Source organism: Choristoneura fumiferana, chromosome 13 (assembly GCF_025370935.1).
Source record: "Choristoneura fumiferana chromosome 13, NRCan_CFum_1, whole genome shotgun sequence".
NCBI classification, from domain to species: Eukaryota; Metazoa; Arthropoda; class Insecta; order Lepidoptera; family Tortricidae; genus Choristoneura; species Choristoneura fumiferana.
This window is the reverse complement of record NC_133484.1, coordinates 18,598,953-18,626,763: the sequence shown is the minus strand read 5'-3', so window position 1 is coordinate 18,626,763 and position 27,811 is coordinate 18,598,953. Positions and strand designations below refer to the sequence as shown.

The following is a 27,811-nucleotide window of genomic DNA, read 5'->3' as shown; positions in this document are numbered from 1 at the left end:
AAGTATGTTTATCCGTTGCCTAGTATCCATAGTACAAGCTTTGCTTAGTTTGGGACTAGGTCAATTGGTGTCAAAATGTCCCATGAATTTATTTATTTATTTATTTATCTATATTTCAGTTTGTATTTTCAATTTATGGTTAAAATAATCTGTGGCTCACCACTTTTGATTGTTTCGCCCATGTTTCAGCAGTAAATTTCCAAAAAAACTCTTATTTTAACACACAAAGGTCTAAACTCAACAAGTCACAGAATAGATAATAGTACAAGCTCAAGTGTCTGTTTTCTTATACTCTTTGATCTGATTGCCCATGACATTTGAATAATTTTGCCACTCAAATAATAGCTGGGTTCAGCTTTCATTAGCCAAACTATAGGAATTAACGTAACATATATATACTATGAAATATCATTGGCTCCCATACAACAAACTTAATGTTTTGGATTAATGGTACGGAACCCTTCGCGCGCGAGGCCGTCTCGCACTTGGCCGGTTTTTTCCAGTTTTATTTTCTTTTACATATATTAATTGTAATTTATTGAATCTGACGTTACTTTGCGCAGGTACATATCAATGAACTATAAACAATTCCTATTTGCTCACCCGCGATCTGTGGCGAGTATATATAGTTCATACCAGTGGCGGCTGTTGGGTCATCGAACTGGTGGTGCGCTTTACTTGCTCACTAAGTATTAAGATTAGAAATTGCAATAAAACAATAATTTTCATTCACGCTCATATTCACTGACACCACACACAGTATAGAAAAGAACCAAAACAAATCACGCTCATCTTCACTCACACCACACACACAGTACAAACAGTATAGAAAAGAACCAAAACAAAAATAAAAAACAATTAATTAACATAAACAAACAATAATTAACGCGTCACAGATACATCGAAACTATACTAATAACGAGAGGTCTCCGGCCGCCGAATTTCGTCAAACATCGGGTGCTCTCGGTAATCGTCGGTTCGCGCGTGCGGCGCACGAGAACAGACTACAGACTCATTGCTCATTTCTATGAACTATCTTTTGTCTCACGCGTCAGGCGTATAAGCTCGTGCCTCATACAAGTTATATTGGCAGTCCTCTCTTCTTTAAAGGGAAAATAACTCTTAATAGTTTAGCAAAGCGCTTAAATTGCTTCGTCATAATTGGAAATTTTATTTAGGTTTTTGTACGTTTAAAAAATAAATACTAATTAAGTTAATTTAAAAATAAAGATGAAGTTATGTTTTGTATTTTTTTAATCTTTTGGATTGGTGGTTCAGCGCACGAGCGCACTTAAGGTACAGCCGCCACTGGTTCATACTATTATTGTGTCAATCTCCCCATCATGATCCCATGATAGTTTATTAAATGAAAAACACTTCGCCAACCTTGATCATTTATTCACAGATTCCCAACCAAACGGGAGCTGCAGTTGCACAAAATCATCCACATGAATGACAAGCCACCATTCCCCTGCCAGACATGTAACGAGAAAGTGCACTGCGTAGACGCCTGCGAGAAGCACATCGACGAACACTCCTTGTCGGTCTACACCTGCCCAATATGCAGTGAGCAGGCAGAAAACAAAGCTGACGCCGTCGAACATCTCACTATACACTTTGGCGATGTACTTAACGATACAAATGATTCAGATGAATCAGAATCTGAATCCGAGAAATCAGAAGACAGTTCCATAGATTTGATTGGTGGGATATTCTGTGTCGTCTGTAAAACTATATTCAAGAACCGAGCTGAGATTGATTTGCATTTCAACCATGATCACCCAGAGAAAGAGGTTGTGTACAGCTGTATAATGTGCTCCCGCATGTTTGACAAGTATTCTCTGTTTGGTCGGCACTGCTATGAGCACATCAATAAGAATAGGTTCAAGTGAGTATTTTGCACACTTAGAGCCCTTTCGAACCCAGCAGTTACGATCGTGCGGGTTAATTACATTTGAATTTTGAACTTGACATGAATTGTACATAAAGTCCACGTAATTCTTTTCATACTTGGCTGGGTTCGAAAGGGTTAAGCCCGATTTAGGCAATGTGAGAACATGCAACTCAGTTTCACTACATTGCAGTATTTTTTATCAACTGAATTCATTGTCTCTCCAAAGGACGTAATGTAACACAACTCGCATCATTCGTGCATCGTCTTAACTAAATGGGGTTTTAAGCTAGGGCTCATTCAAATATTACCTAAGTAGAATTTTAGTAGTTTTTGACTTCCTTGCCAGCAAGCAAAGTTCTAACGAGTAATCATGGGGGGGGGGGGGGCATGCTTACGTAAATAATTGTTATGTAATTTATTGAATCAGGCGTTACTATGCAGATGTCCATATCAATGAACTGAAAAAAATACTTTGCAGTGGCGTGGCGTCAGATATTTCCGTGGTATAGCCAAAGCAAAGATCGCTTACATCTTTCATAAAGTCTGTATATGTCTTGTTGTTCTATTTTGTAAATATTGGGCAAGCCGGTGGGAATAGAGTTTTATGGACGCTTCGCCACTGTTACTATGCTCAACCGTGACCTTATGATAGTTACGTTTATGCAAGATATGCGTGTGCAGGCAGTTCTTCCACCTCCACGCTAAAAACATACGTAAATCACACAATTCTTACCATCACCACACTACACTGCCGCGTTTTTAACTCAACCAGAGCTCATCTTCAGAGCAACACAACCGTTCACCATGCTACCAGATGTTAGGCCAGATGACCATCATTCACTTTGATTAGTGCGAGTGCAGGTGATTAGCAGGTGCGACTGATTAATGCAGGTGTGTAGTGCGAGTAGTAGCCAATTCTGTTTAGTGGCTAACTAAACACTAAACCCTAACAACTGCTGTCCAGACGTGTTTAGTGGCAGGCACGTAGCGAGTAAGGGGGTAGGGAGGCGCGCGGGACGAGGCTACTCGCAGTCCACTCGCAAAAAACAGAACAAGCTTCTAATCACTTTACTACGCAGGTGTTTTCTCTTAATCACTAAGCACCTGCACTAATCACTAATCAAAGTCAGTACAGGCCTTTTATGGGCTGTTTCACCATCCATTGATTAGTCTTAACTGACGGTTAAATGTGATGCCGTCTCCGTCTATTCGAACAGTACAAATAGAGACAAAACAGCCCCTTAGTGTAGTAAACGTCCTCCGTTGCAGGTGCGAATCATGCGAGCGTACGTTCAGCCGGCTGGCGCGGCTGGTGTCGCACGCGGCGGCGTTCGGCGGCGCGTGCGCGGTGGGGCGCGTGGTCAAGCCCCGCTGCTGCCCGCGCTGCAGCACGACGTTCGCGAGCGAGTTCCGCTACCGCGAGCACCAGCGCACCGCACACGGCATCTGCGTCATCATGTGCTCGCAGCCCGGCTGCGGGGATGTGTGAGTGACTGCCCACTACCCACTGCTCACTACTTCATTACCCGCTACCCACTACCCACTGCCCACCACTTCATTACCCACTACCCACTGCCTACTACTTCATTACCCGCTACCCACTACCCACCACTTCATAGCCCTCTACCCACTACCCACCACTTCATAGCCCTCTACCCACTGCCCACTACTTCATTACCCACTACCCACTGGTCACTACTTCATTACCTATTGCCCACTACCCACTGCTCACTACTTCATTACCCACTACCCACTGCCCACTACTTCATTACCCACTACCCACTGGTCACTACTTCATTACCTATTGCCCACTACCCACTGCTCACTACTTCATTGCCCTCTACCCACTGCCCACTACTTCATTACCCACTACCCACTGCTCACTACTTCATTGCCCTCTACCCACTGCCCACTACTTCATTACCCACTACCCACTGGTCACTACTTCATTACCTATTGCCCACTACCCACTGCTCACTACTTCATTGCCCTCTACCCACTGCCCACTACTTCATTGCCCTCTACCCACTACCCACTGCTCACTACTTCATTGCCCACTGTAAAATGAGTTAAATAACTAAATGAACAAACTGCAAGCAAGACCGCAACGTCAGATGGACCTCACGACACTAACGTCATCTAGTGATATTTCGTCTGTCAAGTAGCCCTCATTTTTTTTTAATTGTAAAATATACTCAGCAGCACAAAATTTGGTACACGCTTCATACAAAATTACCTATTCTGCATACATTTGCGGGCCAGATTTTTTGCCGCTCAGTATTGGCTCTGTGCACGACACCAGCGCCACCTATCGTCCGGAACTTTGCTGGCTCTGAGGCTCGACGTTTTGAAATTTCATCGCGACATTGTGACAAAAATCAAACCTATAACGTATTAATTTATAATACAAAATTACTGTGATACCGTGGTTTGGCTGAACAAAGGGTTGGGAATTTATTTTAGTTCATTAAAATTCAATGAGGTAAGTAAAATTTATTCAAAAGGTGTTTTTTATTTTGGTTATGTCCGGGCTTGTTTACTTCATGTTTAGTTGTACTTTTCTTCAAAAAGATGAAAAATATGAAATATATAATTAATAATTATGGTCATACTTGATGGTGCATCCGGTTCGAAGGACCAAATGGTACAGAGTTGAGGAAAAAGAGGCAGTTTATATTAACAGCCCGTAGCGATATGTCAAGAAACCTTGTGGTCTAAGATCTGAACTTGAAAAGATCTTCACCGGTCTGATAACAGAATGAAAGCTATTTTATAATAAATTTAGTATGTTAGGAAATATATTAGAAATGGATTTGCAAAAAAGTCCTGGACAGGCTATTCTTAATTATTTAAAAAAAAAAATTTTTAATAAAAAAAATTGTTGCATCATCAAGATAATAAGAAAATTTTATATTGACTTCAAGTATAAAACCTATAGAATATGTAGATGTTGGGTTTGCTATTGTTTACCTGGACGAACTACATTTCATTCTATTATCAGACCGGTGAAGATCTTTTCAAGTTCTGATCGTCTACTGTTATTCAAAACTTACTATGGAGACTTATTCAGAGACTACGTAGTTAACAGAAACAAAAGAGAATGAAGCATGTAATTTTTGATGATGATGATGATGAAATTGAGGTTGATAGCAGTCACTATGCCTGTGACCTATTTTCAATATGATAAATATAATGTAGCGATTGCTCGCATTTAAGTAAACTATGTCGCTGCTATGAACAAATCCAATTTTTTTTTACAGCTTCGAAACACCAAAGGAACTGATCCTCCACCACCAAAAGCAGCACGACGCCTCCATGGACCACTGGTGCCGTCTCTGCGGCCTCCAGTTCTACTCCCGCACCGCCGCCGAAAAACACCTCGACGTGCACAAGAAGAAAACATTCGCATGCCCCATCTGCGCCAAGATCTACGGCGAAAAATACTTGCTCATGAAACACGTCCCGCAGCATTTCGAAACAGTCATCCACATATGCAAAGTGTGCGGTAACCTCTACAACGCAAAAAGCCGTCTCAAAGAACACTCCAAAATACACGCAGACGTCAAAAACTACCAATGCTCATACTGCAGCAAGGGTTTCACTACCGAATACAAACTTAAGCAGCATCATAACGTGCATACGGGTCAACGCCCCTACAAGTGCACTGTTTGCACGAAAACATTCACACAATACTCCAACTGGTACAAGCATCTGTTGAAGATGCACAAAATCGATCCGAAAACGATAAAAAAATCGAATCCGAAACCGCATAACGCCGGTAGTAAAGAAAACGTTACTAACAACACTGGCACGCTTAAGAATGCTGTTGAAACGGATGTTATGACCGACTTGGAGATGATCTCGAAGGAACTTAGTGATAGAGAGTCGCGAGAGAACGCCATGGCGAGTGAAGAAGATATCAAGGAATCTTATATGTTGCTGGAGCCGGCCAACGAAGCCATTGATTTAGATAGCATCAACCCGTCTATCGCGCCTGGCAGTGTCACCGAGTTTGTGTTGGCCCCTTCTGCTACATTTGTTTCGGGTGAGTATTTTTTATGGATGATCATGTTTATTTTATTCTTTCTTTAACCTGACGTTTTCGAACATTGTATATATGGTGTGTATGTTTGTTTTTGTTTCTCTCTGTAGCCGAAATGGCTGGACAGTGTTCAACATATGATCTATTAATTCGTCAAAACTTTTGGAGTGACATAGGGTATATAATATAATATTTCAAAATTTTTGAAAAAAAATATATTTAGATTTATTAGCCCATTTTAAATATATATTTGTCATGACACTTTTGAGCTACCATTTTCATAACAGCATCAAAAAAGTATCAAATTAAAAAAGTGATAAAAAAAAAAACAGAATTCATATTTTTATAATATTATCGTATTACTTACATACAATACAAAATGGCAAACTCGGGATTTGTCAAATACCTTATGCTCGGGTGCACGTCTCATATTTACACCGAAATGTGACAAGTCAACAAATCGTCACTACTTTGGAAAAATCTCGTATCTAAAATCAATATGTCAACAAAATTGAACCTTGACGTAATGTTTATAAAGTTCACTCAGAAAAAATATCTATTTTGAGTCACGAGTTTTTTTTAAGTAATGAACTAATGACGAAATGTCATATGTCACCGACCATGTATGCAAAGCTTTACTAAACAGTTACCAACAATATGGACCCAGAGCCGCAACAGCTGGAAGCAGCGGGCATCCCTCTTGAATACGGCCCAGACTTCACGGTCGCGGACTGCGGCCGTCTCCTCCACCTCGACGACCACATCCTCCCCCACATCGACCCACTGCTAACCATAAAGGACCAGCCCTACCAGCAGTATGGGTACGTACTCGAGCAGCCGGAACCGATCAAATGGGAGCCCCGTATCGTTACCAAATACCAGGATCCGTATGGCTATGAAACCGATAGTCGACTTGCGGTCATGAACACAGATATATTTTAAATAGTAGCCGTGGGAGTAAAGACTAGGTGGCCGGTGTGCATCATCAGCCGTAGGACGTCCACTGAAGGGGGGAGGGGTTACTCGCCACGCTCAACAAGCGGGTTGGAAAGCGCAGTGTACTCGTACAGTGACTTTTTCGACTGAATCACGATGACCTTTGGCGTCACTGCACTTTGCAGCAGGAGAGATAGGGGACAGTCGCGGCTCAGTTATATGTAAAAGAAACAGAAGGGTGATATCGACGAGGACAGTCACAGACACTGACGCTTAGACGAGAACCCATAAAAACCACTTTATTTTTATTTACCCTATCTCTGGTGAACTTTCGAGGGTTTCATCGCTTCCCCTCTCCTCCATTTTTCCCTACTTTTACTAACACGGATGGGCGGTAAACACGTTATATGACGAAACAGTCTCCTTTGGTATTTTTTTTTTCGAAATCCCCTTCAGTCGTTACTTGAGGAATGGATGCCCCTCCCCCCAAAGCAGTGTCATGAACGTCACGCGCCGTTTTAAAACATGAGTTGGTGATAGAGGCTGGAAATCCGCGTCGGATAGTCTTTATTCTTATGGCATAGCAAAGCTCGCCCTACCATAAAACTCTTTTATAATATAGCCATATTGGGTACACAAATTAATCCTGTAAAAACAGGGATTCTCAATCTGTATATCGCGACGCCCTATAGCGTTCCACTTACCTAGGAGCAGGAGCACCGCGAAGCGGTACACTTAAGTCGTCTACATTCGTGTACTCGTATAAAGCTTCATTTAAAAGGGCGTCCCAAAAAAGTAACAACAAGAAACAGAGTGACATAAAAAAGATTGGGAATCCTTGGTAAAATGTTTTTTCCTATTAATTCTGTAGCTCTGTGAAGAAAATATTTGTGGATGTCGACACTTCTACAAAGGCGAGCTTTGTTTCAATACGCCAATATCCACATGCTTTTATATCAAGTTATCCGTTTCATAGAATTAATACTGTTAGTAATAGCAGAGCGGCGGTCGAAGGTGATGATGATGATGATGATAGCGATTAATATGAAGAAGGCGAAAAAGCCGAGAAGAAACCTCTTCGACCGCCTCTCCGCATCGCAGCTACCTCAACCAGAAACGACTATATACCTCAGTAACTCATAGGAATATTTAATGTAACTGTTGATATATACATATATATAAACATTGTGTCCCACCAAACGCTAGAATAAAACTTTTTTTTTATCATATTCATAATAATGCTACCTCATTTAGTTAAGTTTTCCTTTTTATGTCTACTTATATATAAACAGAAAAAAAAGCAAAAAAAAAAAACTGAAATTACCGAAAACTATATGTATTCTGTAGTGTATTTGTGCCATTTTGTCGTACACGACGGCGTAAGCGTGTCGATTTGAACTTTTTTGAAGACAGTTATGATTTTGTAGTCGCAATTTAGTAAGAGCATGGATAATCCAGATTATAGACGAGCTGGTGTGGCTCGCGTTACGAACGAAAATACAGTTGTCCTATTAGTTGATCGATTTTAAGTCTTACAACATTCTCTCACGAATCCAACAAAACCTAATTAGTTGTTGCTAAACATTTACCCCTTATTCATAAACGACAATCAAACCTATTTTAGTTAAGATGCCGCTAAAATTCGTTTGTCCTTATCAGTCACTTCGACATTTGTATTTGTTAGAAAGGGACAAAGCATTTGTTAGTTAACATAGGCTTGTTAAGTTTTATGAGTAAGGGGGTTAAAATGGCGCCCGCTTACGATTGGTGCATATACTTCCCGGAATGTGAGAGAGTAGTAGACTTACTGAACAAAAGCTTTGTAAATATTTGGTTATTTTTGCGGCACTTTTATTATTATTATGCTTGACATAACGCCGCCACCGGTCGCTTGGGGGATGGATTTTATATCACGCCTTATACTAAAATACAGCTATTGATTGCTGTGGCGTATATCGTTACTATGCCTAACCAGCAAAGATTAAAATATCGATTTATCTAGAAACATTTTAAATAATACAGTATTTGACAAGTCCTGAATTAACCAAGTTTTATATATTATTATAAAAATATAAATATACAGGCAGTGCTTAACGGAGAAAAAACTTAAATGGGTTAAAAATTGGATTTATAGTGATTTTTTGAAGAATCGATATACCTGTCCCTTTCTCGAACGCTTTTCTCTATGCAGCAAGTATGGCGCTACTTGCGTGTGACGTCACATGCAAGAATGTCCTTCCCTGTCTAATCTTGAATTTTAAACCTTTATAACATTGAGCTTAGTTATTTCATGTAATGGTAGCTTAAAAATTGTTTCTCTAATCGATAACAGGCATTAATAAGTTTTAATTTATAAAACATAAAAAAATAGGTACCCATAAACCGTATTGGCTCAATGCTCATTCGAGTCTTCATAACTTAACTTTACAAACATACAAAGAGAGCGACATTTTCTAATCTGACCATCTATGGAAAAAGCAAGACTAACTAACGCCAGAGGGAATAAGATTTCTGAGGCCTGTTCTCCAGATGCGGCCTAAAAATGGGTTGTAAGAAGGCATTTGCTGTGGCACCGGTGCGGCGTCGCTTGTTTATTCTCGATTCCTTTTATTTGTATTGTGAGAGCCGGGCGCCAAGCGCCGCGGGATAGCTTAAGTGAATCGATAGTGCTGTGATATTTTTATGTATATTTAGAATTAAGCGTAGAGTATGACCGTAACGAGTGAGTACAAAGGTAATGTTATTTATGAAGAAATAAATGATGTTTGTAAATTTTACGATACAACACGAGGTGATTATGACTATTAGCGTAATGGTCGACCTGTCGAATTTATAGGTAGAACGCGTACAAAGTTTGTTGCGCTATCAATTTGGCAATTCGATTGTCAGGGCCCGTTAGAGCAGGTAATAGTCAGTGTTCTGGGCATCGTTCGACGGTCAGCGACCGACGTCGCGGCGCGGAAACGATGCGAGAACTATGTTGGTACGAAACAGACCTGGATGCAGGCGTCTGGTGGAACGCGGCCGGTGGAAAGTATACTCTATGACTAAGACATAGAGAATATATTTTCATGAGGAATCTATTTATAAATCAAATGTATTTTGATCTGCTGTTGGTAAGCTTCTAGCTTAACGATGGATGCGACCGCGCTCCACCGCCTGCGACAAAAATAATTCCCAATGAAAAAAAAAAACTACAAAATTGCCATCATCGGTGTAGATCCACAAAGATAAAATCTCGACACATTTACTTATTGAAACAAGATTCTGAATTGAAATGTTGATATAAAGTATAAAAAGAAAAAAAAATGCTCCGAAATATATTTTGGAGAGAATTATTTACAAGTTGAGGAGAGGAGTCTTAGTGATAAAAGTATCCAAAGACTGTTAGGTATTATAAGTTCGTTGAACTTGAAGTCGACTTATAGGGAGTCAGGAATATATCCGAAAATGAGTCAGATATGTAAAAAAAATATATGGTACAGCTAAAGACAATCATAGGCTTCGACAAGAAACTGAACAAAGACAAAATGCAAATGGCGTCCCAGTCATCTACAGGGGGTAGAAGGCAGTTATGCGACAGAATCCTGAATTGAGCAGAGTAGAGACGGACATATGGCATGAGCGAGTTTAGAATTGACGCCATGCTTTCGAAATTATAAAAAGATGTGTCCCCTTTGCCCATCGAGCATCGGGGCGCGGTCTAAAGTGTGCTAAATTGGTTCCCCCTTTTGGAGTTGTGGCTGCCTCGTGGCGCCACTAGGTTCCAATGCTGTCAGCACAGTGCAAGCTTGAGACAGCCAAACCAATAGTGCATGCATCAGGTGCAATTCGGTGCACTGCGACCCCTATCTTCGTCGTACACCGAATTGGACTCCATCGCACTGCAAAAAGCATTAACTTGCCTGAATCAAGCGGCGGGAGCCGCAAACCTCTGCAGAGGCTTTCATTCATACAATATAATATGTACTTATTCAACCTTCTATATCCATGTAATAATCGAAACATATTCCATTTTGATGTAATTTTCGTTGCAAAGGTGACAATATTGTGATATTTGGCATGATGATATACAGGCTGAGTTTATCAGTCGTTGCCGTTAGATAGCACCGCTTGTTGCGGATATGAATTATTGTGAGAATAACCGCCGTTGTGATCTTTGCGACCATTTTGTCCCTAGCTTTTAGTTGTTAGGTTAGTCGAGCACAGGGTATTGTGGTTCTATTTTACGGACGTGTTATTATAACTTGATTATGTAAGCGATAAGCATCCCGCAAATCGGATGGTATCATAATACTACCCCAATACCCAATCTGTGTACAGTTTCCAAAATCTGTCTTTTAAAATTTATAATAAGAGTGAATGAGTTCAACCATGTTCAGAGTCAAGGCGACAGCGAAGGCTGTTCCTTCAGAAACGTTATGTGCTATCAGTGGGTACGCTGTTTTTTTTTTTTGTATATTCGAAATATAAATTTAAATGTAATTATACTTAAATGAAAACATCAATTGGCTGTCGGAGGTAGTAGATTTTTTACAATCTACTAAAACTGTAACTTATTACAGTGTTACGATTTTGTTGTATTTTTTAAACTAGGTAAAATTACCTGAATATTTTGTATTGATTTTTGTGAATATTTTTTGTGTTTTTGTTTTTTTATTCGTCTTTTTTTTATCTGGCTTGATTCTGAACTGGACTTAGACCGGGTATCAAGCATGCTAATCCTAATCTGTGTTAATTTAAGTGAAATATTTTGGATAACATATAAGTCGAAATGTGAAGTGTCCAGTTATGAGGCAATGTATTGAAAAAACTAAAATTAAAGGTACTACCTTTACAGCTGCACATTGACTCGTATAGGACCCATAGAATAAGATTAAGAAATACAAAATGTCTTTGATTTATTAAGTTTTTAAATAGAAATTTGGAGGAAGTGCAGGTGTAACATTGGCCCGGTCTATTTTGTTGTAAGTTTAATATCTGGCGTACGTTTCATTTAGTGCTTCTAAAATTGCATAATATGTCTAAACTAGCATTTATATTTTATGTTCCCTGATGTTGTAAATGCTATTGTTGCATTTGTACATAGTGGCGGTGCCGTAAGCGTTCATAGCGGTGTTGAGAACATGTTTCTATGTATACGAGTGGGATCCATTGTAAGTCGAGCGCTTTAAATGAACTACAATTTGCTCACCCGCGACCTTGTGATAGCTACGTCTTATGATAATATACAACCAATGTGTTTGTGCAGCTCCACCTCCACACTGTAAGAACACACAACTCACACAAACCCAATAACTATCACTACCAATACACTACACTGACGTGTTTCGAACTTCGAATTCTTTGTTAATAGTCGTTTGTGTCACGAGGGAGCAAAATGATGTATTTAAGGCGAGGGCGGTACATTGAATAAAGAATGTATCGAAGGATTCTACAATAGAATCCTGAGCGTAATGAGGGATTGAAGTGCTAACCCCCAAGATGAAAATAATTTTGCTCCCGAGTGACTCGTACAACTCGTCTCGTCGACTCGTCTTTCATACCGAGTATGACGAAAATTGAAATAAACCATTCTAAATATAATTAAAGAGCAACCAGCATAGAAATGGCGTGGTTTTACAATTAGCGACTTAAAAAAATTGCATTTACAAAAAAGCACTTAGAAAGGCCTTGAACAGAAAAGTTGCACTTTGATCCCTCTCGTCAGGGAAGTTACTTTTCTGAATGAGAGGTGTGAAAAAATCTTTTTCGGGTTAAGTTGAGTTTTGCGGGTAGCGCCATCTTATTCATTCGTACATGCTTGGTCCTAATTTATCGAAAAATCGAATAGATTTCCTCCTCGTCTTAATAGTTTTGCTCTTAGTTCCTATTTTATCCATTTACTTTTTTTTTACTGCCCTATTTCGAACGAATTTTCTTTTGATTGTTGTGCAACAAACACGCTGCTGTAACCCCTTCGGCCCTGTTTAGAAACTACATCTATAAAAACTCATGATTGATGAGTCATCAAACACAACAAATGCTTGTTGCTGTCAGGAGCCATCGGCAGAAGTGGTTGCTAACCTAAATCTAGATAACTCATTACCATAAAGCAAAAAGTTCAAGTTTCCCAACATCTTGTCTCTCTTACGATGGGTCCCTAGGCTAAGGTGTGAGTGAGAGGCGGCTTGCTCGGTGTAAAGAGGACAGGATATATTTTGTGCGTAAACTTGCTATTTGTAAATAGAAATTTAATTGCTGTTCTTACAAATCTTAGTGCAGTGTTCGAGAAAATTATAAATACATGGTGGTTAAAAATGGAACTAATTTTATAAACAAATGCCACGTTTTCACATAGATAGTGGCGCCACCGAGTGTTTGTCATCTCGATACTGTAGTACAGGATTTTTACCATATACAAAGTTTTGAAATAGTGCTATTTTTATTATATACGTACCGATCTACCTCTGCATGCCTCTTATTACAGTAATATAGCTTTTGTTATTAATACTACATTATACACATTCAATATTTTATAACCTAATCTATTTTGTATGTTTATAATACAGATACATAAGTTTTATGGGACATAGGTTTTACATAGTGCTATCAGTATAGTGTTTTGCGAATGTATGCGTGTTTAATAGGCACCGCTCGCATCTGAATGGAAATTATAACGACCCTTAAACATAATAAACAATCTGACTAGTTCACATTCTGTGCTTTTATTTTGTAGTTTTTGGACTACGCATCCCCAGCTGTCGAGGAAACTGAATGAAGTCAGGGTAGAACCGTTTCATAATCAATTGCGCTATGATTGGTTGGTTGCTAGACCCGATGATGGGAATTCACTGCACACCGAACGTGCTCACTTTTTCGTACGTCGCCCAGAACTGGAACGACTGGTGTCAAAATATCGAGCTTAAGTTTTGGGAAACCAAGTTTTTCCCTGACTTTTTGGATTTCTAGCAAACTTTCCTGACCACCTTTAGCTTCCCTGACTTTCCAGAAAGTGGACACCCAGTAAGAGGTACTTCTACCAGATAAACGAAAAATAATCTGCCATTTCATTCAACAAATGTATGCACTAAAGTGGCTCAAACGCTCGAATCACACCAGTACCCCTTTACTTCGCTACAACGCAAGTACAAGATAGTTTACGTCTGTGCGACGGTGTCGCGCAGATATGTTTTCATTTCATAAATCAAGATGTCACACACACGAGTCTGTATAGTGCCTTTAGTGGTTGTGAGGAAGTGGAGAAAGATGGGTTACATGGTCAAAATGAAAAGACAAAGTACGTTATGTAACACTTTATTAACGTAACTAATTCGTAAGAACAAAAATCGACAACAACATCGTTGTACAACGGATGAAATCTAATTGGCAATTCTATTACAAACATCCAATTAGGTTAGAACTAACTCGACACAGCCGTCGCTTCAAGGAATGATCCAATTTACTGATTAAAGGTACGCTTCTATTGAGGCGATTCGAATACTTGGAAGCGACCAATTGCATTACAAGAGCAATGCTGATGTCTTTACTACGAAGTCCGATTTTCGAAATTCGTTTTGTGGCTTCCCGCTTACGCTAATAGTATTTATTTAACAATAGAGAGGAGGACGTAAGATGCGAATTTCTGAAAAGGCTACCTGGAAGAAGTCCGTTTCCAATCCTAGTGAAATGAGTACCTAATGATTAATTAATTTATTCATAGCCACTTTCTTAACCCAGGACTCACTAAGTTTTAAACTGTGATTGGTCGATGCTAAAGCCTAGTTCAGACCTGCAAGAAAAATCGTGCAAGTTACGTTACATCGCGACGCTCGATTGACCACTACTAATTCGTTGGCTTTACAGCCTGACAACGTAATGCAACTTGGAAGATTTTTCTTGAATGTCTAAACCGGGCTTAAAAGTGCCAGCTGCCTCAATAAAAGCGTACCCCGAGTTACATAAACAAACATACTGACATGAATTGCTAAAAAACCTAAAACCAAGTGCAGAGATCAAAATGGGTACAGTACTTGGAATATAACAAGTATACACGCCATAAAACTGGGTACTATAACAGGATCGATTCGAAAACGTGCTACAAAGCTACCCAAAAAAAACTGGCAAAATTGATTGTCATCTTAATAAGCATTTTTACCGAATCGTAATTCGCTGTTTGAAGAACATCGATGCAAAATTTCATGACTCTACTTAGTAGTTAAGTTTTCTGAGATTTTACATGCATCCCGTGGGAATAAGGAGATAAAAAATAGCCTATGCATTATTCCAGTGGTCCAGCCAAGCTCTTGTTCCCATTCATCAACGGATTTTACAAGGAACCATTGACCTCCATTTCCGCTTTTGGGGTATTTTTGTAACACTATATTTTCACGATATAATCCAGGATTTTTACCAAATGACTGTTTCTTACTTGTCATGCATAAAAAAACGTTCCCGAAAACTTTGCCATCTAAATTGGGGCTTTTCTCTTTGTAGACCTCCAGGGTGAAAGAAAGAAAGCGGTTTTGGGTTGTTCTTTTTAACCTACAAAAGTAACTTTAAAATTAACTTTGGTATATTTTGGGATACCGCCAAGCCATGGCAATCTTGAACCTATAGGGGCTCTGAGATATTTAGGGTAGCGGGACCCCCTCCCCCAAAGCATGAGGGCCCTAGGCCCAGTGGGAAACAAGGGCTTCTATACCGCGTTAAAAAACACGTTGTGAGTTTTAATAAGTAGGTAGTACAGTCACCAGCACCAATATCTGACACAACAAGCGTGCATAAATACCTGATACGACTTTATTTCTAGGGCCGGAAGGACGTGTCAGATATTTTTGCACGCTCCTCTGTGGCAGACATTAATGCTGGTGACTGTACAATACATCAAAATAGCAATTAAAAATTGGAAAAAAAATCTTTAACCAATTACTTGTAGTGTATAAATTTAAAATGGTATTAGTGTGGGGAAAAAACTTTCTAGGTTAAAAAAGAACGACCCTTTTACACTTATATTTTCTACCCTTTGAACGCCACTGTAGCATAAAGGGATATCTACTTACACGCCACTATAATGTCAAAAGGCAACAACAACAATTGACAACTTCAATCACCACTGGCGTTCAAAAGGTTAAATGAGGGTTTATTGACAAACGAAATATCGCTAGATGGCGTTAGTTTCGAGAGCTCCGTCTGACGTTATTATCTTGCTTGCAATTGTCTTATTTAGTTTTTTTTTTTTTAGTACTTATGGCTCTGTCCATTGGAGGACAATTTTGCCAGTGTCTAGTAGGTTTTGTCGTTGTACGGTAAAAAAAAATCTAGAAAACGAAATATGAGAGATAATGGTGGATGAACGATGACAGCGCGAATCCAGTCTCATTTAGCTATTTAACCAATCAAAAACTTGACATAAATGTCAAAGTTGACAAACGGAACTCATGATACTACCGCCAGTCCGCCACAGAGACCCTCATTGCCTTATTTATGTATATTGTTATAGGTAGCATGTCAAGATTGTCAATTCCCATACAAAGTATCGACACAAAATTAAACCTGTCAATTAGGACAGCTTTGGAAAGCCATTCAAAAATAACTTGGGACAGACATAATTATTAAAATAAAATACACGAGCCACTCACGTATCAATAGTCGAGGTGTGTCCGACATGTATGGCACACACGCCAAGTAGCCGCATTGTTTACGGTTAGCTTCCCGTTCGAACTGACCTTGATAACGAACCACGGATTGGTTCGAAACAGTCAGGCATACCTCGACTGCTGATACATGAGTAACGAGTATATTATTTTTAACAATTACTTTTAAAATACGTTAATCTTAATATGGCGTATACCGTACGAACGTTTGCCTGTAGATATTGAAGAACTGGACTTTACCCTATAAACGGAATCCTATAGTTAAAAAAAATAACGCCTAGTGTTTACATGTTCTCAAATTGTCCGTCCTTGTCTAGCAGCAGTATGTTTGGGTTTTCCTTCTCAAACTCCGTGGGCTTGCGCGTGCGCTGTTCGTCGGTCCACTCCCCCTCCCCCGTGCCCCACTCCCCCACCTTCTCCCCTATCACGTCCACTTCCTCTTTAGCTCTTATTTTCTCCAGCTGTCAAAGAAAGGGTTATTTGAGTGAAGTATTTTCATACTACCTTTTTTCTTTACCGTAAATATAAACAATTAAAAATCCGACAGAGTGGTTGAGAGATGGTTCCAACGGAAGTCCTAATAATTTATTTGGTGATTTTTTTGCTTGTATGTTTTTCTTTCTTTCAGATTGCGGGTCGGACTCGCGCACCAAGCATCGTACAAAATTTTAAGGAAAACGGCCTTATTTCGGTCATTCTCATTTTGCTGTGCACTCGTCTAATTACCGTTTCACTTTTTTTTTTATGAAAACGACACGGCACTGAGACTGAGTGCACTTCTAGAAAAAGGATGGCTGCTATTCAAGCATTGCATTCAAGTTTAGACAGAGAAGACTTACTTGCATGTGACATCACACGCAAGTAGCGCCATACTTGATGCATAGTGAATGAAAGGCGTTTTAAAAAGAGACAGATCTATCTAGATTTTTCTAAAAATCAGTATAATTTATTTATTGTTCTCTTCGCTAAACATTGTCTGTGTATCTATATTCTTATAATAAAATACAGGATATGGCAAATTCAACAGTTGTCAAATACCGTATTAGACAGGTGGACAGTAAAATGAGAACGGCCGATATAAATATATCATGACGTGCATTGAGTAGGCAGCAGGGTAGACAGCGCTAGTGTGTGTGTATGTGTGTTAATGTGTGCGCGTGTGTCAACGGTTGCCCGAACCTGTTACCTCCGTGTCGTGCTTGGCGAACTTGTCAAACATGTTCGCGTAGAGACGCTTCTCTTTCTCCTTCTGTTTCTGGATGGCGTGTCTGCACACCACTATCTGGTTGGCTGCCGCCTGGTTATAAACAAACAATAAAATATTTTTCTCAAACATGACATGAAATATTGACGTTCTGTTACAAATAATAGGCCGGAAAGTATCGCGCTGGTGTCGCTGCGGCTCGGCTGCCGGCGCTCGGCCACTAGCGGCCTGCAAAGAGATTTCATACAACTTTCCCGGCCGCTGGCCGGCAATGCGACCGTCTTTTGTTTCAACGCGAGCTGCGGCTCGCGCCAGCAGGCAAGCACAAATAGGCCGACGCGACTAGCGTCCCGGCATGCTTGATTTGTTTTTTTTTTTTTATTTATTTCAAGACATGTTTGAAAAAAGCATTATACAAGCCTCGGCCGGAACGTGGGGTTGCCGGCCTCGTATCCCTATCCTATAGGTACATAGGTACAAGAATTGCTTGTTTAAAGGTATTAGATAGATAGATACCTACAACATACTAACTGCACGGCATTTGTAAATTAATTAATTTCCATTATTTTCATTGTCATCATATTTCCACCGCATGTTATTCCCGGTTTAAACCAACAAAACGTGATAAATTCTGTTTTCGTAACGAGCACGCCAGCACCGGTTCAAGGGTTATCATTATTAATCCATTAGGTTATTAGAACTCTTAAGATTACTAGATCCTTGATCTAAAACGGCGTATAGATACAGCGCAATTATTTTAGAAAAACATAAAATAATAAATAATTCAAATCAGTCTGCTGGCTCGGCGGTTGAAATCTAGACTTAGTTTTCCTATTTTTGTTTATTTACAGATTTATTTACTAATCATATTTAGTTTATGTTTTGGTTTTAAATCTTATTCAAATACATATCCATAGTTCGAACACTCGACAGGTCATCGCAAAACAAAATCGCAAAAAACAATCGCAACGCGGTAATAGAACAAGATTAATAGAGTCGTATTATGTACAATATTATTGAATTATATTTTTCAACTAAATTTATAATGTTAATCCCAAATTGACCATTATCTTTGTAAAAGTGTTTTCATTAAAATAATTAACTGTTTCTAATTACCATATTTAAAATAGTTAAAAATAACCAAAAGTAGATAATTTCAATTGTCACAAAAGTGAAACAGGCATGCCAATTTGTCGAAACTATGACAGATATGTTGACTCTGTTTTTGCGATGACCTGTCCGAGCTAAGTACATATTTTATCAAAAAGAAAAACACAATATAAAAAATAATTGCCCCAAGCAATCGGCCAGGTATTGATATTAATATTAGCTCAATACCTCCATGATTCACTACTGATCCTCAACCATAATCACTATATAATGAATGACATAAAAGACTGTAAAACTAACCTTATTCTGAGGCTCAGCATCCACGACTTTCTGGAAGTCTTCGATAGCCTGTGCAGCTTCTCCCAAGGCCAGCAGAGCTTGTCCCCTTCGGAATAGACCCTTCACATTCTTGGGGTCAAACTTGAGGGCTTTGGTGGCATGGTCTTTAGCCTCAAAGTGGTGTGCGGGAGTCACTTTGAGGTAGACCAGAGCTAGGTTGAGGTGGGCCGAAAGGAGCAGGTCTTTAGCTTTGGATTTTAATTCGTCGTCGTAGCTGGTGTCTTCTGGAATGTCTGAAAGGAGGAGAAGAAATCTTATAGACTAAAGTCATTGACAAGACATTGGGACTAAAGTCATCAACATATCTCGAAGAATAGGCAGGTTGAAGTGGCAATGGGCGGGCCACGGCGCTTGAAGCACAGATAACTGTTGGGGGAGAAAAGCGAAGTGGCGACCATGAACTGGAAGACGAAGCATTGACAGACCTCCCACTAGGTGGACTGACGCCATCGTGGAAATTACGGGCAACCGGTGGATGCCAGTGGTGAGTTGTCATTCATTATGGCTTTCCAAGGGGAAGGCCTTTGTTCAGCAGTGGACATCTTCCAGCTGATGATGATGATGTTGATGACGAGCAGGCATCAGCAAACTTACGTTATACATCTAAGAGGGGTCCAGCGATTTGTGACACAAAAGTGTAACAGACCCGTCATGCGCGAGTCCGACCAACACTCCGAGGATCCATACAAATTTGTAAGTGTCTCAAAATTTGCACCATAAACGGCCGTATTTATAAAAAATAGTGACCTTTATGTTTACACTGTGATGTGGCCAAGCCTTTTATGTGGAAAACTTACCATCAAGTAACGAAACAACACGCTTGTACATTTTGATGGCAAGCTGATGCTTCCCAGCTTTGAAGTAATTGGTGCCCTTTTCCTTGTAAATCTTCGCCTGCTCGATTTTCTCTGGCCCATCCATAGACCAAGACTCTTTGGCTTTTTCAAAGTTCGTCAGTTTGACCACGTATTCAACTGCCGAGTTAGGCGGGACTCCTAGGTCGGAGTTGCCCTCTGATTTGAAGGCGTACTTTGGTTGGATGGTAAGGCGGGACTTCTCGCCCTTTTGGAACTTTTCCAGGGCCCTCTCGACGCCTTCGCAGATATTGTTGTCAGCGCCCTCTCCGAGAGAGAATGTGACTGTCCGGTTGTCGAAAACTTTGCCGTCGGGGAGGATTTTGCCTTCAAGCTCCACTGGAATATAAAGATTATTTTTAGGTCTATAAAACTTTGTATAGTCTATGTCAACAAAATATCTGCCCCTGTACCTACTACGAAGCGTAAAATTCGCACTTCGTATCTTGCCGCGGACGCTAATATTTATTTTTATTTATTTATTTGTTGCATACATGTAACATAAGCTCTTAAAGTTAACATGAACCCTGGTAGGGTAGAGCATTTGTTTTTATAATTGTTATTATCTATTTTAAATCGAAAATACAAACTGAGACATGGATGCACAGAAAAACCAGAAAGAGACCAGCGCTGGGAATCAAACCCAGGTCCTCAGCAATCCGTGCTGCGTGCTATAACCCCTACACCACCGCTGGACAGGAATCTAGACACGAATTTTTCCTATGCATACATATCTCTGGTTGCTTATTTCTACTACGCTACTTATGCAGCAGCACTAGCGACATCTATGTTCCGCTCTCATCGAGAGACGTCACACTCTTTCGGAACCAACCGCTCACCCAGACATGTCGCTACTAAGCAATCAAATTATGATTGGTTGAAATAAAAAATACAAAAAGACTCCAAAAAACCAATCATAATACTATTTTAAAATCTTTTATTTTACATTATCTAATTATTATTTTACTTAATACAAGAGTGTAGCCCCGTAATTCTTTCGTAGTAGCCCCCCCAACACCTGCGCGCTGCAGGGACAAACTCAAAAACAGGCGTTTGCCCAGAGATGTGCCCAAACTAGATTGATTGTTAGTTCCCAAAAACCACATAGCAGCATTAGTTTCCAAAAGTTACGAAATACATAAAAAAACAAGATTTTGCTCATTTAAAAGTATTAAATAGATTAGATGTTGAGTGCAAATGGTATTTACACAAGGTGCAGGCTTTCGATTTGATCCGAAAGCAGGTTTTCGATTTCTAATTTTAAAAAAAAGCTTATATAAGACTATTTCTCAACAAGTTGTCCACTTATTAAAAAAAAATCCTGACGCATTTCAACACAAAAAATAAGTAATACTGTGTTTAAATATATACAAAACCTTGTGGTAGTTACAAAATTAAGTCTTTTTTCCTCACAAGATTTCGTGACGAGTTTGGTTTATGATGTGCCCTTAGTGTTAACAATTTCTCGGCAAAACTGATTTCTTGTCAATTTCATGACAGACAACTTTTTGAGAAATACTCATAAGTATAAAGGTCACAGCTCATTAGAGCCACGCGGCACCCGACCAGCACCGCCTCCACTTTCGGCGTCAACTCGTTGTCGACAGGTGGTCCACGGGTGGACGCCGCGTTGACGAGTGGACCTCGCGTGGTCCACGTATTTCCTAGTAGTCACTATGGCGGCGAGCAGCGGGCTGTCACCGAGCCGTCCGTGCCTGGCAACCTCGCGAGTGAACCGGTGACGCTACGAAATGTAGTGAGCGTATACCCATACAAATCCATATGAAGAATTCTAACCGATCGAGGCGAGGCGGTGCTGGTCGGGTGCCTGGTTGCTGTAATGAGCTGTGAGCTTAAAATGCCTACTTGCGGGATAACACAAAACCAGTATATCTTGTTTGCTGACAAAAATAACAGATAGCTAACTCATCATCTCAAAAAAATGTTCTTCATGCTCTGTAGAGTGTACACTAACTTTCACTTAGTATTTAGTACATCAGACTCATTGTTTTTGTGAAACAATGCTTTTGTTTAAAACAGTAACCTGATATTCTAGCTCCCTTGGTAGCCAAGCAGAGAATTGTGTTCTAATTCGGGCTTGCATCTCTAAGTTTTTAAAATTAATGTGCGGAATTCGAAATTTGCAAGCTGAATGGTGAAGGAAAACATTGTGAGGAGCAAATTCAATGGCATGTGTTAAGTTCCCAATCCGCAATGGGTTCGCGCGGGAACTAAGGCCCAAGCCTTCCCATTCCGTGAGGAGACCTGTGATCAGAAGTGAGACATACATATGACTAGTCTTTTATTTATTTAGATGATAGATAACAGATTCCTCCTAATACACACATGGCTTCTAACAGACATATGGTGCCTCAGTGGACTATCATGGAATGTCAATATTTCTAGTATTATTTAAAAGAACAATTTGATAATTAGTAACCACTAATGCTATCAAATCAACCACTGACCACAAACAAAATAACTGCAAACCATTTTGATATTATTATTGTCTGTTCACAATGTAATGCATGATTTGACAATCTACAGTCTGTTTAATCAATATAGGAATGGACAGAAAGAAAAATAGGCTCTTTATATTCTCTTTCTTTCCCTACCTGTGACTAGGGCTCCATCATTGGGGTTGTCAAAGTCGGAACCCTGCTCGATGATGTGGCGCAGGATACCCTTGTTCTTGTTGGGACTCAGGTCTTCCACCTTCCAGTCAATCATCTCCACCTGATAGGCAAAAGTAAATTATGTTTACAATACATCTAAGAATAGCTAAATGTTGAATAAAAGGTGAAGTTTTTAGTACCTCAAACTGCAAAGTAGCATTAGGTGGGATCTTGGGCGGGCTGCCAGAGGCTCCGTATGCATACTCGGGAGCACAGGTCAGCACGCACACCTCGCCCTTCTTCATAGTTGCCACTCCAATGTCCCATGCTTTGATCACAGAGCCTATGTAACATGAAGGTTTGGTTAATTATACTATGGAACAATCAATTTTTTTGAATAATAAGAACTACAAAACTCAGATATAAAAGGTATTGTAAATTGTAACCTCATAAGTCCTTGTATACTTACTACATAAAGTACAAATCAATTCTGAGAATAACTGCCAAATCTACTAGATTTTTCAATGAAATGAGGATTTTAAATAAATAAACAAACACTGAATATTTTGTCCATTATACCTGTATGTAACTTTTACACTGGATGTATTTTAATGAAATTTGGCACACAAATTTGAACCATATTAAATCAGTTACCCATAGAATTTTTTTTTTTTAAAAAGATACTGACAAACCAAATGTTATTCTTTTCTGGGTGAAAACTGACGAACATTTTTAATCCCAAACAATTGTAGTGTTGAACAATTTTTCTATATTACATTTCTAGCATGAAGACCCTTTGTAATAAAAACATTCTATTATACAAGAAGTATGGACAGAATGAACATGTGCTCACCTCACCTATCTTGACCTCAGATTTCACACAATGGCAAAAGCTTGATTAGCATAAGAATATTATAATTTGTTGTGGCTGCCTTCCAAAGTTATCGAATAAATCATCAAAATGAACCCGACCACGTTTTTGACCTCAAGATAAAACATACCTTTTCCGAGTTGGAATTCGAAGGGCTCGTTCCGGTCTTTGCTGGAATCAAACTTAGTGCCGTCTAGAAGAGTCCCAGTGTAGTGTACGGTGACCTGACAACCCGCGTTGGGAGTATCGGTCCCTTCGCCCTCCTTGATGATTCTCTTCAATACACCGCGGTCGCCCGCCTTGCTGATATCGATTCCTTCATCAACGGTCATGTTGGCTCTTAAATTGTATAATTTAGACGAACTTTTAACGTCGAAAACAACGCCGCAAACAAGCGATGAGTCTTCAAATGATGCACGGCGCACGCCGGTCGAAATTAAATACCAACCAACTGTCAAATCGGACGGATCAAATTAGAAATTTCTAGACGTCATTGTTTGTTGCTGTCTCTTTCTATGAAAATAGAAATGAGGGTGAGGAGTGAGTTTTGTTCTAATTACCCTCGGCGCACATTATCAAAATATAAAATAACATTCTGATTTTACAAGGATTTTACTGACTACCCTACAACCTACAACCAAATGTAAACATAATAGCAATGTATTTGCGCTTAATTGATGCTGTTTAATGTGACATAGATATGCTGTAAATTTTGTACAACTTTTTCAGCGCCGCAAACGCATAGACCTATACACCTGTATACTCAAAGACACCTGCAAGGCTACTACGAAACTCGAAGTTCGGATCGTACCGTCCCTCTCACTCTCGTATTAAATAGTATAAGTGTCAGAGGGACCGCACCACACGAACTTCGAGTTTCGTAGTAGCCCTGCTGAGGTAGTAGAGGAGACGTCACTCTAGGCGCCAGCAGGGCTACTACGAAATTCAAAGTTCACATCATATCGTCCCGCCGACACTTATATTATTTATACGAGAGTGAGAGGGACGGTACGATACGAACTTCGAATTTCGTAGTAGCCCTCGCAAATCGAAGTTCGTATCGCACCGTTCCTTTCACTCGCGTAGTAAATGACATAAGCGTCAGCGGGACGGCAACATACGAAGTTCGAGTTTTGCACTTCGTGGTATAGGGCCTGCTGATGGCAAGGGGCGCCATTGTTCCAGTTTTAAGTCATCATCATCATCAGCCGGAAGACGTCCATTGCTGAAAAAGACCTTTCCCTTAGAACGCCATAATGAACGCCAACTCGCTACTTGCATCCACCAGTTGTCCGCAACTCTCACGATGTCGTCAATCCACTTAGCGCTTTAAATTCTTTCGGAATATTGCGGTACGTTTGACTGAACGCTTTTGATCCGCAATTTGAATGAAATATTTGTTAATTAAAAAAAAAAGTGAAACAAACTCCTGAAAAACATTACTTAACATGGTTGTTCAGTGAAACGTGAAACGAACCCAACAACTGCTGAATTATTCGGGAAATATGAAGACATCTTGTATAAAAAACGAAAATTAAAATATATTTTTTTTCATAATACATATTTTATTTGTTAATTCCAACTCAGTCTTTTATGATATTTTAGCTGAATTAATTACATTATAAAAACACTAAGGGCCACTTGCTCAAATCAAGATTTAGTCATTAAACCTATAAGCTTCACAGTACATAAACATAAATAACATATTGCCACAAGTAAACTAAACTTAACATAGATTTATTTTTTTACAGCAAATGGCCATTAAATTATGTTTTTTAGTAGGTTGGTATAAAGATCTTGAGAAAGGCCTTTTTTATCACATATAATGGTAACATGTAGATATAAATCAAGTTGATGTTCCAATTTACAAATAATACTTAGATAAGATTCAATAACAGTTCTGTGCACATTACTAGACGCGGCACGAAAGTGTAGTGCCGACTGTTAATTTCTGCGCGTGTGACATTCGTGCACACTCGTCAGCGCTTACCCACTTAACCCGCGCATCGCTCAGTCCTTTATGATACCTTATTTTATTTTGTAACTTTTGCGCATTAACGATCACCGCCTTACTTACGTGCCGCGCGGTTCTAGTCAGCAGCAGAATTAGATGAGCAGTTGTAGAGCTCACAATTATCTAAACACTCTCTTATTACCTTAGCAATAGTCGTGTGTAGATCATTTAGTGCCGCTCATCCACTTCTGTACATGCAAGAAAGGCCTTTCATAAGATTTTTTTAAAGATAGCTAGCCCATGATTGTAAAGCAAAGAATGCCTCAAATAGCAGATATGTGATAGCATCACATCGGGTGGCTTTCATCATGACATCACAAACTAACTTCTTTAACTTCTCCAAGTTCCACCTTGCCTTTTCTATGGTCTTTGGGTGTTCTACTTACTCCCCAAAATGTAGTTAGCCAGCTATACTACACACCTCAAAGTAATATTACAAATTCAGTGACCAATAAAACATGAGAATTTAACTTCTTGCATGTCTTGATGCAGATTTACACCAAACAGTGGCGCTGGGGGGCCTAAACCTTCCCCAGCCTCTGACACTAAATTTAAGGCAATATTTCACTATGCCTTTTAATGTGTACCTAATTGGTAATATTAGTGACAATTGAGGCTAGAATGAAGATTTCTTTTATTTTGTGAGACACACATCAAATTCTGATCATAGATATTTAAAGCATGCCAATCAATAAACATTCACATTCTCTTTGACTTATGACCTAATGTTGAAACATAAGGTTCCTTAGTTTACAACCAACATAGAAGAAAAAATGAAATAAAAAAAATAAATGCTGTTAGCTTTTGCACAGCAATGCATCACAAACTATGCTAATTAAAAAAATACAGTCCACTGCTAACTATTTTAAGAAGTTTAAAGTAGAAATTCATAGTGCCCCAAAAAATTACCAAAAAATAAGTTTTACATATTATGCTAAAACAAAAACGTTTGTTCTTTCAACATGACCCTTAATAATTACTTATAAAGAGTCATTTGCTAACATATAGCAACATTGCCAAAAACAAAAATGTTGGGGTTAAATTATTAATGAAGTTACAAGAAATAAAATTATTCAAAATATACATTATTATATCCTTAAAGTATAAGTAACACTCAACAAGATTTAAGACATTTTGTTGCATAAAACCTATAATGTCTTTTATTTGCTTGAGTAAGTAACTTTTTATTTGATTCATTAAGCCAATCTGACTCATCTGAACCATCACAACAATCACAAATTCCGTCATTGACTTTACTAGATGGTACCGCATTGGGGGGTACTCTCTTATTATTGCTTTGGGTATCACAATAATATGTACCATTAATACAAGCACTGGTACTCGGTTCATCACTACTATCTTCACAATCACAGTAATCGTCATTCACTTGTTCAAACGGAATATATTGTTCTGCTTTCAAACATTTGAATTGACCTTTCGAATTCGGCCGGTACTTAGGCATATCGTAGTAAAGAACACCTTTTATTACTCCATTCATATTAATGTATTTGTCTGATTCTGGACGAACGTGCACGAAGTCCTTGTCAACAGCATGATCGAACACTATCTCTCTCCCATTACCAGCAGTTGCTGATGTTATGGAGTTAAAGAAATACAATTGATACAAAATGAAGCAAATTACCATACAAATAGTCAGAGTTATTATGTTCTTTTTCTTCCGGAAACCCATTGTAAAGGAAACTGTAGTAAAACTTCTTGAAGGTGCTCGACACAAGTCACATTTTTTTTATTAGAATCAAAAGAATATGCTGTCTCTTGCTGGGAACCACAGGAAAATATTATGATTATGTTATGATTATTTTTCCGGTAGCGCTGATATTTATATGTCAAATCAAATCAAATCTTGATTTTGATTGATAAAGCGTTTTGTTCGACGTGACGTGTGCTTAAAAATACACTCGATAATTACGAACATTTACGATGCCATAGTTATAAATTACACTTGTTTTAATTTATGTAAATGATTTATTATAAAATTAAAAGAGATCTGCTTCAAGGAAGTTTGTTTTTCATCAAGGATGATGTGGATGAACATTGTAAGACCATTGCCACCATCAATCAAGGAAAAAAAAACATGCTTTAGACGTTTTTCCACTTTATTTTAAAAAGATGAAAGATACATGATTTTCTAGTTTTCTATGTAAAACTGCTGTCAGTTTAATCTAGGTCACAGACAAAGGTCACATATCTAGGTATAATAAAGCAAAGACACAAAGAGTTAGTACCATTGACGTTTCGCTCGCTAGTGAAATATTGTATAGCCTAAATAAAAAAAA

At 39.1% G+C, this 27,811-nt stretch overlaps 3 protein-coding genes across 6 annotated transcripts in view; 1 reads left to right on the top strand and 2 right to left on the bottom strand.

Annotated features, from left to right (window-relative positions):
• LOC141434245 (zinc finger protein 711-like) overlaps positions 1-13,567 on the top strand; it is a 43,189-nt gene extending 29,622 nt beyond the window's left edge. The window contains exons 4-7 of one of the 3 annotated variants that reach the window (XM_074096630.1): positions 1,406-1,888; positions 3,164-3,379; positions 5,155-5,939; positions 6,604-13,567. In XM_074096630.1, the coding sequence (XP_073952731.1) occupies positions 1,406-1,888; positions 3,164-3,379; positions 5,155-5,939; positions 6,604-6,878 (1,759 nt within the window). In that variant the 3' untranslated portion in view covers positions 6,879-13,567. Of the gene's footprint in view, positions 1-1,405; positions 1,889-3,163; positions 3,380-5,154; positions 5,940-6,582 lie in introns of all 3 variants that reach the window. The other 2 variants (XM_074096628.1, XM_074096629.1) reach the window with 2 other exon arrangements.
• A 585-nt stretch (positions 13,568-14,152) lies between these two features.
• Fkbp59 (FK506-binding protein 59kD) lies at positions 14,153-23,981 on the bottom strand. 2 transcript variants are annotated; one of them, XM_074096642.1, is made up of 7 exons: positions 23,631-23,980; positions 22,830-22,972; positions 22,630-22,750; positions 19,958-20,353; positions 19,122-19,393; positions 17,694-17,804; positions 14,153-16,968 (listed from the first exon to the last, which is right to left on the bottom strand). In XM_074096642.1, the coding sequence occupies exons 1-7, from the start codon at positions 23,830-23,832 to the stop codon at positions 16,792-16,794; spliced, it is 1,422 nt and encodes a 473-aa protein (XP_073952743.1). In that variant the 5' UTR covers positions 23,833-23,980; the 3' UTR covers positions 14,153-16,791. The 2 variants fall into 2 exon arrangements, with proteins under 2 accessions (XP_073952743.1, XP_073952744.1); XM_074096643.1 differs by having other exon boundaries at positions 16,892-16,968; positions 17,687-17,804; positions 23,631-23,981.
• Positions 23,982-24,684: 703 nt separating this feature from the next.
• Positions 24,685-27,441, bottom strand: LOC141434241 (uncharacterized). Its single transcript, XM_074096623.1, has one exon. The coding sequence runs from the start codon at positions 27,202-27,204 to the stop codon at positions 26,629-26,631; it is 576 nt and encodes a 191-aa protein (XP_073952724.1). The 5' UTR covers positions 27,205-27,441; the 3' UTR covers positions 24,685-26,628.
• Between the last annotated feature and the right edge of the window lie 370 nt (positions 27,442-27,811).

Excerpts from the sequence above, each read along its gene's own strand:
- LOC141434241 (XM_074096623.1), bottom strand. The coding sequence starts at position 27,204 with ATGGGTTTCCGGAAGAAAAAGAACATAATAACTCTGACTATTTGTATG.
- Fkbp59 (XM_074096642.1), bottom strand. The coding sequence starts at position 23,832 with ATGACCGTTGATGAAGGAATCGATATCAGCAAGGCGGGCGACCGCGGT. Across the intron at positions 22,973-23,630 it reads CGAATTCCAACTCGGAAAAG|GCTCTGTGATCAAAGCATGG; the intron begins GTATGTTTTATC and ends CATGTTACATAG. Across the intron at positions 16,969-17,693 it reads TCGCCAAGCACGACACGGAG|CTGGAGAAAATAAGAGCTAA; the intron begins GTAACAGGTTCG and ends TTTCTTTGACAG.